We start from the raw sequence: 13,695 nt of genomic DNA on the forward strand, positions 1-13,695 counted from the left end.
AATAGTTGGACATGAACTGATTGAAATAGAAACGAGGCATATTTGTTTAGGGCTCTAATATTTTTATAAACTTTTTAGTTAAAGTATTTCTTTTATTGGCTTAGGTTGAGTAAATTTGAAATAGGAATATCCTACACTTTGTGTAGTTTTTATATCTAGATGCAACTAGCTAAAGTAAATGGTTCTTTTAATCCACTCATACAGGAATTAATATGGAAAAGAGCAAGAAACTTTGCAGAATTTGAGGGGAAATAGTTACCCAACAGCAATTCTGTCTTGGTTATTGATGTTTTTCTCTTAAATATTTTTGCATTTAGTGATATGGTCGAAATTCCTCTCTGTGTTTTATGGAAGAAGAGATTGAGAGTTAGTTTGTAAGTTGAAGTTCTGTTGAAGGGAAAAGTGAATCTCATATATATATGTGTGTGTGTGTGTGAATCTCTATATATATGAATCTCATATATATATATTTTTTTTTTTTTTTAATTTTTAATTTTTTTTTTTTTTTGAGATAGAGTCTTGCTCTGTCACCCAGGCTGGAGTGCACTGGTGGGATCTCAGCTCACTGCAGCCTCCACCTCCCAGGTTCACACGATTCTCCTGCCTCAGCCTCCCAAGTAGCTGGGACTACAGGCGCCCGCCACCACGCCTGGCTAATTTTTTGTATTTTCAGTAGAGACGGGGTTTCTCCATTTTGGTCAGACTGGTCTGGGTCTCCGTGATCTGCCCACCTCGGCCTCCCAAAGTGCTGGGATTACAGGTGTGAGCCACCGCATTCGGCTTGCGAGTCACAGTATTAAATGTGTCTGTCTTCTGCTTCGTCCCATAAATAAGTCCATAAAACATGATAAGTCTGATCATAGTTTTGGGAGTGAAGTCGTTAGTGAAACTACTTTGATTTCCTATTGAATCTCAAGGTGCATATCTGTTATATTTTAACAGATCATGTCTTCTAAACCATACGGATTCCAGCCTTTTTCAGTACTCTTAATTCTTTCATGAAACAGTAAAGTGGTTTATTCTTCTGTAGTTCTGTTGTTTCTCAGACTTTAGTTATTTAGGATATGCATTCACATATTTTGCTGAGTCCCATCTGTACTGTCACTTGCCTAATATTTTTATTTAAATCAACTGCTTTTTTATATGTAAATGTGTGTGTGTGTGTGTGTATGTGTTTGTTTGTTTATTTATTTATTGAGAAGGAGTCTTGCTCTGTTGCCCAGGCTGGAGTGCAGTGGCGCTATCTCAGCTCACTGCAACCTCCGCCTCCCAGGTTCAAGTGGTTCTCCTGCCTCAGCCTCCTGAGTAGCTGGGATTATAGGTACCTGCTACCATGCCCGGGGTATATTATATTTTTAGTAGAGACAGGGTTTCATCATGTTAACCAGGCTTGTCTCAAACTCTTGATCTTGTGATCTGCCTGCCTTGGCCTCCCAAAGTGCCAGGATTATTACAGGCGTGAGCCACAGCGCCTGGCTATAAATGTGTTTTTAAAAGAGAGCATTAATTGGAAACCAGCATTACTTGGCATAATAGAGGTTAACCCTATAAAGAAATATACTGGAAACTATAATAATAAAAAAAAATTAAATTCCTGTTAGCTACTATATATTCTGAGCCCATGGCTTTGCTGTGTTTCTTTTAAAGAAAAAAGCTAGAAAATACTAGAGTAACATTAAAGACATATCATCAAAGACTTTACCTAAAAGTATCTTCTATAATACCATTTGAGGAAAAAAAAGTAGATATATTTTTAATAAAAATGTATTTTTATTTAAAAAATATATATATATAGAGAGAGAGAGGACAGAGAGACAGACAGACAGACAGACACACAGATGGGGTCTTGCCCTGTCATCCAGGTTGGAGTGTAGTGGCATGATCATGGCTCCCTGCAGCCTCGACATCTCAGGCTCAAGTGATCCTCCCATTTCAGTCTCTCATAGCTGGGATCATAGGCATGTGCCTGGTTAATTTTTTTTGATTTTCAGTAGAGGCGAGGTCTGGCTGTGTTGTCCAGGCTAGTGTTGAACTCCTGGGCTCAAGCAGTCCTTGCATCGTGGCCCCACAAAGTGCTGAGATTACAGGCTTGAGCCGCTGCATCCTGCCAGGAAATACTGACGTTTAACAAATATCTAATCTTTTAAAATAAATAGACCTGACTCAGGTAACTGCTACTTAAGGAAGTGCGTGTAGTTTTTTTCTCTATTTATAAAGAGGATCCCGTGTTGGCACTTTGATATCTGTGACTTTTAAATTTTGATTTTTCTCCTTTTTCTCTTTACCTTCCTTTCCCTTGCACACATTTAAGTAAACCATCACATATTTAGTGCATATATTAAAGATTGCTTTCATTGTCTGAATTAGTTTTTGAATCACTCTCTAAAAGTTAATTTGAAGAAAAAAGTTGAAAATTAAGAATGCATTAACATATTTGTTTCTTAATTCACGTATGATAGATTAATATGGCCGGGCGCAGTGGCTGATGCCTGTAATCCTAGCACTTTGGGAGGCCAAGGCTAGGGTAGATCACCTGAGGTCAGGAGTTTAAGACCAGCCTGGCCAACATGGCGAAACCCCGTCTCTACTAAAAATACAAAAAAAATTAGCCGGACGTGGTGGTTGCATGCCTGTAATTCCAGGTACGCTGGAGGCTGAGGCAGAAGAGTCGCTTGAACCCGGGAAGCAGAGGTTTCAGTGAGCCGAGATCTTGCCATTGCACTCCAGCCTGGGCAACAGAGTGAGACTCCATCTCAAAAAAAAAAAAAAAAAGATAGATGAATATTTTTTGTTTAAATTGCACACGATTATTTTCATGAAGTTTGGTCTTTGTGTTTTATTTAATATTTAAGAGTAGTCCTGGATTTTCTATATAATTTTTTCATCTAAATGTTATGAGCATGACTTTCTGTTAGAAATATGATATTTTTTGGCCGGGCGCAGTGGCTCAAGCCTGTAATCCCAGCACTTTGGGAGGCCGAGACGGGCGGATCACGAGGTCAGGAGATCGAGACCATCCTGGCTAATACGGTGAAACCCCGTCTCTACTAAAAAAATACAAAAAACTAGCCGGGCGTCGAGGCGGGCGCCTGTAGTCCCAGCTACTCGGGAGGCTGAGGCAGGAGAATGGCGTAAAACCCGGGAGGCAGAGCTTGCAGTGAGCTGAGATCCGGCCACTGCACTCCAGCCTGGGCGGCAGAGCAAGACTCCGTCTCAGAAAAAAAAAAAAAAAAATGATATTTTTTTGTGTGGGCGGAATGCCTGATAGAAAATCACATGTTAAGCTAAAGTCTTTGTTTTGTTTCATTTGTTTGATTTTTTTTTCTCTTTAGTAGCAAACTTTTTAAGTTTTATTTATTGTTAAATAAACCTACCAATTTTTATTTGTTAATGTTAAATAAGCTCACCAGTTTGAATAGTAATGTTAGACCAGTTTCATTTATGCTTACTATTACCATGATTCCTACCTCTTTATCTCTCTGATCTAAAAAAAAATCTAGATTACTTATACTGTTTTTTCCTGTGTCTTTAGTATTTCGAAATAATCTCTTCCAATCAGTAAAGGGTATCTTTAAGTACTATTAATGGTTTGAAATCTCTATTAATTCGTATCTTCTGCATTAAATTTCTGCTTTTTCTTTTTGTTTTAAAAGCATCTTTTGCCTCTTCTAAGCCAGGTTTATTTCCCTGCTTCTTTGATGTCTCTTAATTTCATTTCATTTTGGTGGTTTTATGTAATTTTTTCCTTCTGAAAAATAATTCCCACAAACCTTTAAGCTTTGTTTATTTGTTAGTGAATTTTAAAAACCAAAAAGCCCTTTATAAACCGAGGATTTTTAGTTCTTTATCTTCCTCAGGTGGTATAAGCTTAGAAATTCAGTCATAACTCTCTAGTAAGTGTTATGAGCTTTAATTTTAAAGTGAAATTGTGCAGGATCTGAATTTTATTTAAAAAAATAAAGAAGAGGCCAGGCACATTGGCTCATACCTGTATTCCCAACACTTTAAGAGGCCAAGGCAGGAGGATTGCTTGAGCCCCAGGAGTTCGAGACCAGCCTGGGCAACATAGCAAACCCCATCTCTACAAAAAAAAAAAAAAAAGAAAGAAAAGTGTGCACCTGTGGTCCCAGCTACTTGGGAGGCTGAGCCTGGGAGTTCGAGGTGGCAATGAGCTGTGATTGCACCACTGCACTCTAGGCTGGGCGACAGAGTGCGATCCTGTCTCAAAAGAATAAAGTTGAAGCATAATTTTATCATAAATGATCTCTTTAACAAAGGAATCCAGATTTAGAGAGATACCCATGTTTTTCTTTAGGCAAAAGTATTATCTCTTTAAATGTGCCTCTTGACAATTGGTACTCTATTTTTTACCATTCTAAATGTAAAGCCCCATAATGTCTGGCTGTTCTCAGCCATAAATAATGTATTAGGAAACTACAGAATTTTAGCAACTTTATAATCCAAATTAGAAGTTATTTGCAGCAAGGTCAGATTCTGTGTCTTAATGACTGGGCATGGTGGCTCATGGCTGCAATCCCAACACTTGGGAAGGCCGAGATAGCAGGATTGCTTGAGGCCAGGAGTTTGAGACTAGCTTGAGCAACAAAGCAAGACCCTGTCTCTGCAAAGAATAACATAATTAGCCAGGTGTAGTGACACATCCCCGTAGTCCCAGCTACTTGGAAGGCTGAGACAGGAGGATCTCTTGAGCCCAGGAGTTTGAGACTGCAGTAAGCTATGATTGAGCCACTGCACTGAAGGACTGAAGGTAACAAGTGCAACCCTGTCTCTCTTAAAAAAAAAATTAGACTGGGTGCGGTGGCTTATGCCTATAATCTTAGTTAGCACTTTGGGAGGCTGAGGAAGGCAGATCACTTGAGGTCAGGGGTTCGAGACCAGCCTGGGAAACATGGTGGAACCCTGTCTCTACCCAAAAATACGGAAATAGGCCAGCTGTGCTGGTACACACCTGTAGTCGCAGCTACTCAGGATGCTGAGGTGGGAGAATCGCTTGAACTAGGGAGGCGCGGAGGTTGTGTAGTCAGTCGAGATTGTGTCATTGCACTCCAGCCTGAGCAACAAAGCAAGACTGTGTCTTAAAAAGTATGAATACTTTTTTTCCTACATGTGTTAAAGGGGAATTTTGGTACTATGTTTCCATTTCCTGTTTTTCAGAAAATCCTGCTCAAATTCCAGTGGCTACTCCACAGGTCTCTCCTAACACAGTGAAACGTGCTGGACCTCGACTGTTGTTGATTCCAGTGCAGCAGGGTTCTCCTACTCTTAGACCTGTCTCAAACACACAACTTCAGGGACATCGAATGGTCTTGCAGCCTGTTAGGAGTCCAAGTGGAATGAACCTATTCAGGCACCCTAATGGGCAGATTGTCCAGCTTCTACCTTTGCATCAGCTTCGAGGCTCTAATACCCAGCCCAACTTACAGCCTGTCATGTTTCGGAACCCAGGTATAAAGTTCTTTTTCATGAACTTTTCTTTTGTTGAATCACTTGGCCATATGGTATGTTAATACACCAGGACATCGGAAGTCTTGATATGGGCAGTCATGATTTAAAAATTTCTCTCTTATTTTTTAAACCAGGGTCTGTGATGGGAATCCGGTTACCTGCTCCTTCCAAACCCTCTGAGACTCCGCCATCTTCCACTTCGTCTTCTGCTTTCTCTGTCATGAATCCTGTAATCCAAGCTGTTGGGTCTTCTTCAGCAGTGAATGTTATCACTCAGGCACCATCATTGCTTTCCTCTGGAGCTAGTTTTGTGTCTCAGGCTGGTACATTGACCCTGAGGATTTCTCCTCCTGAACCACAAAGCTTTGCAAGTAAAACAGGCTCTGAAACCAAAATAACCTATAGCTCAGGAGGACAGCCTGTTGGTACAGCCAGTCTTATTCCTCTCCAGTCTGGTAGTTTTGCCTTGTTACAGCTCCCAGGACAAAAGCCTGTTCCTAGCTCCATTCTTCAACATGTTGCTTCCCTTCAGATGAAGAGGGAATCTCAGAATCCAGACCAGAAAGATGAAACAAACTCAATAAAAAGAGAGCAAGAAACCAAGAAGGTTCTACAGTCAGAAGGAGAGGCTGTAGACTCTGAGGCTAACATAATAAAACAAAACTCAGGAGCTGCTACCTCAGAAGAAACTCTGAATGATTCCTTGGAAGATAGGGGTGATCATTTGGATGAAGAATCCCTTCCAGAAGAAGGTTCTGCAACTGTCAAACCATCTGAGCATTCCTGTATCACTGGGTCACCTGCAGATCAAGACTATAAAGATGTTAATGAAGAGTATGGGGCTAGGAATCGTAACAGTTCCAAAGAAAAAGTGGCTGTTCTAGAAGTTAGGACCATTTCTGAAAAAGCCGGTAATAAGACCGTCCAAAATTTAAGTAAAGTACAGCATCAAAAACTTGGTGATGTGAAGGTGGAACAGCAGAAAGGATTAGACAATCCAGAAGAAAACTCAAGTGAATTTCCAGTCACCTTTAAGGAAGAAAGTAAATTTGAATTGTCAGGAAGCAAAGTTATGGAGCAGCAATCTAATCCACAGCCAGAGACCAAAGAGAAGGAATGTGGAGACTCTCTGGAGAAAGACAGTGTTAGAGAAAGATGGAGAAAACATCTGAAGGGCCCCTTAACCAGGAAGTGTGTTGGAGCTTCACAGGAATGTAAGAAAGAGGTAGACGAGCAGTTAATTAAAGAAACAAAGACATGTCAGGAAAATTCAGATGTGTTTCAGCAAGAACAAGGCATCTCTGACTTACTTGGAAAAAGTGGAATTACTGAAGATACCAGAGTTTTGAAAACTGAATGTGATTCTTGGAGTAGGATTTCTAATCCTTCAGCCTTCTCCATTGTTCCTAGGAGAGCTGCAAAAAGCAGCAGAGGGAATGGACATTTTCAGGGTCACTTACTGCTACCTGGAGAACAGATACAACCAAAGCAAGAGAAGAAGGGTGGGAGAAGCAGTGCTGACTTCACTGTTTTGGATTTGGAAGAAGATGACGAAGATGAGAATGAGAAAACCGATGATTCTATTGATGAAATTGTGGATGTTGTTTCTGACTACCAGAGTGAAGAGGTTGATGATGTAGAAAAGGTGGTGAGTCCATTTTTGTTGTGACTGAAACCTAAAGGATTTAAATTATTTATTAGAGACAGGAGCTTTTTCAGAAGATCACTAAGACATAGTACATTTAATTGGATGCCTAGGTTTAGATTATGACTTAAATGGCTTAGTAGTTTTTTAGGCTGTGTCAATCAAGCATCACTTATTGAGCTTTTATTCTTTGAGACTTGCCTGGTTTTATGGGAAGGCTGGTTTAAGCATTTGGGGGATAGGTGCTTGAGAGCCCCTACTCTTTTTAAGTTAGATTTCTAATATCCCGAAACCACTACTCCCATTTGATCCCAGTCAATTTCTGTGACGTTTTCTATGTGAGGTGGTTGTAGCTTCTCTGGTAGATGTTAATCAGAAACTGGGAATGGGTGACCTTACAACTAGAGGAGAACTTACTCACTTGCATATAGAGAGATGTTTTTGTTTTTGGAGAAAAACTGGAAAATACCATCTTTTGGTATTCTAATACCATTTGGCCTTGAGTTGCTTTTATTTTTCGTCTCTGGAATTTATATTCTAGACTTTGGTCATCGTCCTTTGTAATATGACCTTTATGGCCTAGTTTTATTATTTTCCCGAAGTGGTTTTTTTTTTTGTTTTTTTTTTTTTTTTTTTTTTTTTTGAGACAGAGTCTTGCTGTGTCGCCCAGGCTGGAGTGCAGTGGCGCGATCTCAGCTCACTGCAAGCTCCGCCTCCCGGGTTCCCGCCATTCTCCCGCCTCAGCCTCCGAGTAGCTGGGACTACAGGCGCCCGCCACCGCGCCCGGCTAGTTTTTTTTGTATTTTTAGTAGAGACGGGGTTTCACCGTGTTAGCCAGGAGGGTCTCGATCTCCTGACCTCGTGATCCACCCGCCTCGGCCTCCCAAAGTGCTGGGATTACAGGCTTGAGCCACCGCGCCCGGCTCCCGAAGTGTTTTCTATAGGATTCCTTTTTAGCATTGTCGTATTTACTGAAATAAGTAACTGTCAGGTATTGATACAGTGCAGGAGTTGTACAAATGTTTTCTGTAAAAGGCCAGATAGTAAATAGTTTTAGACTTTGCAGAGAGCTAGAGGGCTCTCTGTTCCAACTACTTGACTGCTGTTGTAGTATAAAAGCAGCTGTATTCCATTAAAACGTTAGTAAAAAAGGCCAGGTGCGGTGGCTCACACCTGTAATCCCAGCACTTTGGGAGACCGAGGTGGGTGGATCACCTGATGTCAGGAGTTTGAGACTAGTCTGGCCAGCATGACAAAACCCCGTCTCTACTAAAAATACAAAAAATTAGCTGGGTGTGGTGGCAGGTGCCTGTAATCCCAGTACTTAGGAGGCTGAGGCAGGAGAATTGCTTGAACCCAGGAGGCGGATGTTGCAGTGAGCCCAGATCACGACATTGCACTCCAGCCCGGGCGACAAGAACAAAACTCCGTCTCGGGGAAAAAAAAAAACCAACTTATTAAAAAAAAAAAAAAAAAAAGTTAGTGGGCTGTGGTTTGCTGACGCCTGACGTAAGCTCTGATTTTAAAACATGGGAAGATCATAACCAGCTGCCTGTGGAGTGCCCTAAAATTTAAACTGTATCCTTCTCTTCAGGAGCAGATGAAAGCCATCTGCACTGATTGTCGTACAACTGCTTGTTTTAGAATCACACTTCCTTGAGATTCATTCTGTCTCTGTTATCTGGTCCTTTTCTGTTAATGCTTAATTGCTTTATGCAAATAAAATAAAACAAAAAAAGATTACTGTTTTAAAAATCTAAAATGTTGAAATATTTTATTTTAGAGACGGAGTCTTGCTCTGTCGCTCAGGCTTGAGTGCAGTGGTGCGAACTTGACTCAACTGCAACCTCTGCCTCTAGGGCTCAAGCAGTTCTCCTGCCTCAGCCTCCCGAGTAGCTAAGATTACAGGAGCCCACCACTGCACCCGGCTAATTTTTGTCTTTTAAGTAGACATGGGGTTTCACCATCTTGGCCAGGCTGGTCTTAATGTTGTTACGTTGGTTATTTCAGTACCTCCATTGTCTCATTTATAAAGGACAATCTTGCTCTAAAATTGGATGATTCTATATTCATTTGAGTTATACTTTCTCTCCATAGCCTAATCTTTTTCAAGAATGGATGTAAATTCATTGACTTTAGGAGTTACATTGCAGATTTTTTTGTGTTTTTTTGCAGCCGAAGTAAACATGAGACCAAAAAACAGTTCAACTTTAAAACCAGTGAAAACTGTTATTACTATTAGGGGAACTGATATAATAGATCTTCTAAAGTAGGTTTTTTCCTTTTTTCTTTTTTTTGACTGAGTCTCGCTGTGTCGCCCAGGCTAGAATGCAGTGGTACCATCTCGGCTCACTGCGTCGTCTGCCTCCCAGGTTCAAGCGATTCTTCTGCCTCAGCCCCTTGAGTAGCTTAGGATTATAGGCGGGCACCAGCATGCCCAGCTAAGTTTCATGTTTTTTTAGTAAAGACAGGGTTTCACCATGTTGGCCGGGCTGGTCTCGAACTCCTGACCTCAGGTAATCCACCCACGTTGGCCTCCCAAAGTGCTGGGATTACAGGCATGAGCCACTGTGCCCAGCCTGAAGTATCTTAATCATACAAGGAGGCATTGCTTGAATGTACTAATAGGGAATTTGACAAGCAAACGAGTTATACTGACTTTTTTTTTTTAAGGTCATATTAAGTGATCTCTAAAATCTAAACATTGTTTTTATTTACACATCTCACACCTATGTTACCTTTATGATTAGCATTGGAATACCATGAGGGAAGTGGTGAATAGCTTCTTTAATTTAAATCTTCCCTGTGGAAGTTATTGGATATTACTTAGAAATCCTGCAGTTATACCAGTAACTGGTAGCTCTGTCCTGTAATCCCAGCACTTTGGGAGGCTGAGGCAGGCAGATCACCTGAGGTCAGGAGTTTGAGACCAGCCTGACCAACATGGTGAAACCCTGTTAGTAAACAATACAAAAATTAGCCACATGTGGTGGCACAGTCCTAGAGTCCCCGCTGCTTGGGAGGCTGAAGCAGGAGAATCATTTGAGCCCGGGAGGCGGGCTCATTTACTATGTTTCTGGCATAGTAAACACTTTTTTTTTTTTTTTTTTTGACGGGGGCACAGAAATGTTGCAAGTAAACACTATTTTTAAAGGTGGCCTTAAAAAGATTTGCTTATCCCATATATCCATATAACTCTAGTGTTACATAAAATATTTAGCAAGTTTCTGTGACAGGTGCTCAGTGAACACTTTGATTGACTCCTTTTTTGGTATAATAAGGAAATACAGCAATCTTGGGCTTTTTTAAAACCTGAAATTCCTTACAGGCTCTCAATTTGTGGGGTTGAGAGAGTTGCAGGACTGGTCTGTATCCTATTTCCATACCTGCCTGTGTATGCTAATGTGTGTTGATTTGTGGGCATCTGATAGGATGTTGGTCATGAAGCCCCCTCAAAGTGGCACTTGAATTTTTCTCCTTTGTATATTTATCTCACCAAATTTTATTTTACTGTTATTTAATCTTAAGATTTATGAAACCTTAATATATCTGTACCTGAATTTTGTCCACTAGAAATAACACTGAAGCATCAATGCAGTCGTTTGAGGACGCTGTTAAGTTTAATGATGTCTGTTTATTTATTTTTTATTTTATTTTTTTTGAGACAGTCTCACTCTTGTCTCCCAGGCTGGTGTGCAGTGGTGCAGTCTTGGCTCACTGCAGCCTCGAACTCTCCTGGCCTCAAGCAATCCTCCCACCTCACTCTCCCAAGTAGCTGTAATTATAGGTGAGCACCACCATGTCTGGCTGATTTTTGTATTTTTTGTAGAGACAGGGTTTTGCCATGTTGCCCAGGCTGGTCTTGCACTCCTGAGCTCAAAACGATCCACCTGCCTGGGCCTCCCAAAGTGCTGAATTATAGGTGTGAGTTGAAAAGTTTAGGTGTGCTTGCCAATCAATACATTATTTACTTTTGTAATGATGTATTTCAGAATAACTGTGTAGAATATATTGAGGATGATGAGGAGCACGTGGACATTGAGACTGTAGAAGAGCTCTCAGAGGAAATTAATGTTGCTCACCTGAAGACCACAGTGGCCCACACACAGTCATTCAAACAGCCGTAAGTCTTACTGCTCTTTGGATTGTTGTTTTTGTAGCGTTGTAACCAGAAATAAAATGAAATGTTCTGTTTAGGAGCTCTGGGTAACTGATCTGGTTCCTTCTTCCTCTAGCTTTTTTTCTGATTAGTATGGATGAGGAGAGGAACTAGAATTTGGATAATTTTCTTTGGTAATTGGTAGGAGGCAGTGTGTAAATGTGAATAACATGCTTTTGGAGCCCGATAGACTGGTGTTATAAAATACTAGTTTTGCTAGTTTGTAGGTATTTAACCTTGGGCAAATCTTTAATCTCTCTGAACCTCAGATTCTTTACCTACGAAATGAGGAAAATGCCCCCATTTGAAGTGTTAAATGAGGTAGTATGTACAACTAGCATAATAACTGATATAAATGGACTACTCAACAAAAGTTAATTTCTTGTGTCATTTAAGAATAGGCATTACATTCTAAATTTGGTTACTTTACTAGTTGAACAGGTGAGATACAGGTAGGAAAATTTTTCTTCGTATTTCACTGGTGAGATGAAAATGTGGAAGGAATGATGACTTGCTCAGGAAAATTTATTTCATTTTCTGTTTTAGTAAGCCTTATATTGATTATGGATTGGGGTGTGAGAAAGAGTAGGGAAGGAAGATATTTTGTGCCAGACATTGTACTTTTCCTGTCATCTCATTAACTACAATGATATGAAAGTAGCTATGAGCTAAGAAAGAATAATTCTTCGTTCCTACTGATGCTGAGAAAGTTGAAGGAGTAGAAAGTAGAACTGATAGTTCTCTTCACTCTGGAGCTGTTTGCAGGCTACTTCAGTTACCTACTGTCTAAACTTGAAAGAATTTAAATCCCTTAAAAACTTAATTAGACTTAATGAGTTTAGCAGTATTGCTGGGATAATGAGTTCTGTATACTAAAACTGAGTTTGTAAACCATGGCAACAAACAAAACCTCTAAAAAATATTTGTAATAGTAACAGGAAAACTGCTGTGTGAGAACATTCTCTGACAAGCTGTGTAAGAGTTTTCTTAAAAAATTGTATTTAAAGACGAAGAGGAATTCAGCAAATGGAGAGAGATAACATGTTAATGGATTGGAATGGTAAAGGGCCAAGAGGGGGGCATAGAAATGTTGAGGGGGGCACAGAAATGTTGCAAGTAAACACTATTTTTAAAGGTGGCCTTTAAAAAGGTGTGCTGGCAACACACAGCACAAAAACCGTAACGGAACAGATTAAAATAAAAAACTAAAGATTTAGGCTGGGCGTGGTGGCTCACGCCTGTAATCCCAGCACTTTGGGAGGCCGAGGTGGGCAAATCACCTGAATTCAGGAGTTCAAGACCAGGCTGGCCAACATGGTGAAACCCTGTCTCTACTAAAAATACACAAATTAGCCGGACTTGTTGGCACACCCCTGTAGTCCCAGCTACTTGGGAGGCTAAGGCAGGAGGATTGCTTGAACCTGGGAGGTACAGGTTGCAGTGAACTGAGACTGTGCCACTGTACTCCAGCCTGAGAGACAGTGAGACTACATCTCAAAAAAAAAAAAAAAAAATTAAAGATTTTATTAGATTTGTTTAAATTGTTTAAATTTAATTAAAAATAAAGGTTAAAAGAATTAAAAATTCTGTCAGAACACCATGAAAACAGTGAAAAGGTAAACTCAGACTATGAAGAAAGTGTTTGCCATGCATATTAACTAACAAAGGATTAGTATCGAGGGTATAAATTGTTACAAGTAAGAAAAAGACCCAGTAGAAAAGTAAATAATGGATATTAGAGACAGTTGACAGAAGAAGAAACCTAAAAGCCCAGTAAACACATGTACATTTGTTCAACTTCACAAGTAATTAGGGAAATGCAGATAAAACCACAGTGACTTTACCAATTCACACTCGTAAGACTGCAAAAATGGAGATTTCTGATAGTACAGTTATCTAGGTTTGGAGCAATGGGAACTCTCATACAGCAAGTGGGAGTGTACATTGTATTACCAGTTTAACAGTTACTGAACTTGAAGGTGTGCATATCTTTCTTTTGCCTGACAATTCTGCTCCTATGCCCTAGAAAAATTCACACAAGGGGTCCTGTATGGGACTGTCCATTGCAGCATTGTTTGCTGTTATGAAGATTTAGAAACAACCTAAATAACTACAAACATTCTGGAAAAAAAAACATTCGGGGAAATTCACATTGTGGAATACTATAACAGTTAAAACAGTTGGAATTAGAACTCTGTGTATCAGCATATATCAGGTGTAATTTATTTGTACTTTTATTTTCGATTTTTTTTTTGTAGAGATGGAGTCTTGCTGTGTTGCCCAGGCTAGTTTTGAACTCCTGGCCTCAAGCAGTCCTCCTGCCTTGGCCTCCTAAAGTTCTGGGATTACAGGCATGAGCTACTGTGCCTGGCCTTCAGGTCGAATATTGAATGAAACCAATGAGTTGCAGAAAGATATAGTATAG

General features: G+C 40.1%; 1 protein-coding gene across 10 annotated transcripts in view; it reads left to right on the top strand.

Moving 5' to 3' along the window:
• The window catches only part of MGA (MAX dimerization protein MGA), a 177,122-nt gene that overhangs the window by 151,089 nt on the left and 12,338 nt on the right, over positions 1–13,695 (top strand). For all 10 annotated transcript variants that reach the window (XM_033190497.1, XM_033190489.1, XM_033190492.1 and 7 more), the window contains 3 exons: positions 5,176–5,466; positions 5,601–7,111; positions 11,104–11,234. In XM_033190497.1, coding sequence (XP_033046388.1) covers positions 5,176–5,466; positions 5,601–7,111; positions 11,104–11,234 — 1,933 coding nt within the window. The remainder of the gene's footprint in view (positions 1–5,175; positions 5,467–5,600; positions 7,112–11,103; positions 11,235–13,695) is intronic.

Source organism: Trachypithecus francoisi, unplaced genomic scaffold (genome assembly GCF_009764315.1).
Source record: "Trachypithecus francoisi isolate TF-2019V2 unplaced genomic scaffold, Tfra_2.0 Lachesis_group3, whole genome shotgun sequence".
In the NCBI taxonomy this organism is placed as follows: Eukaryota; Metazoa; Chordata; class Mammalia; order Primates; family Cercopithecidae; genus Trachypithecus; species Trachypithecus francoisi.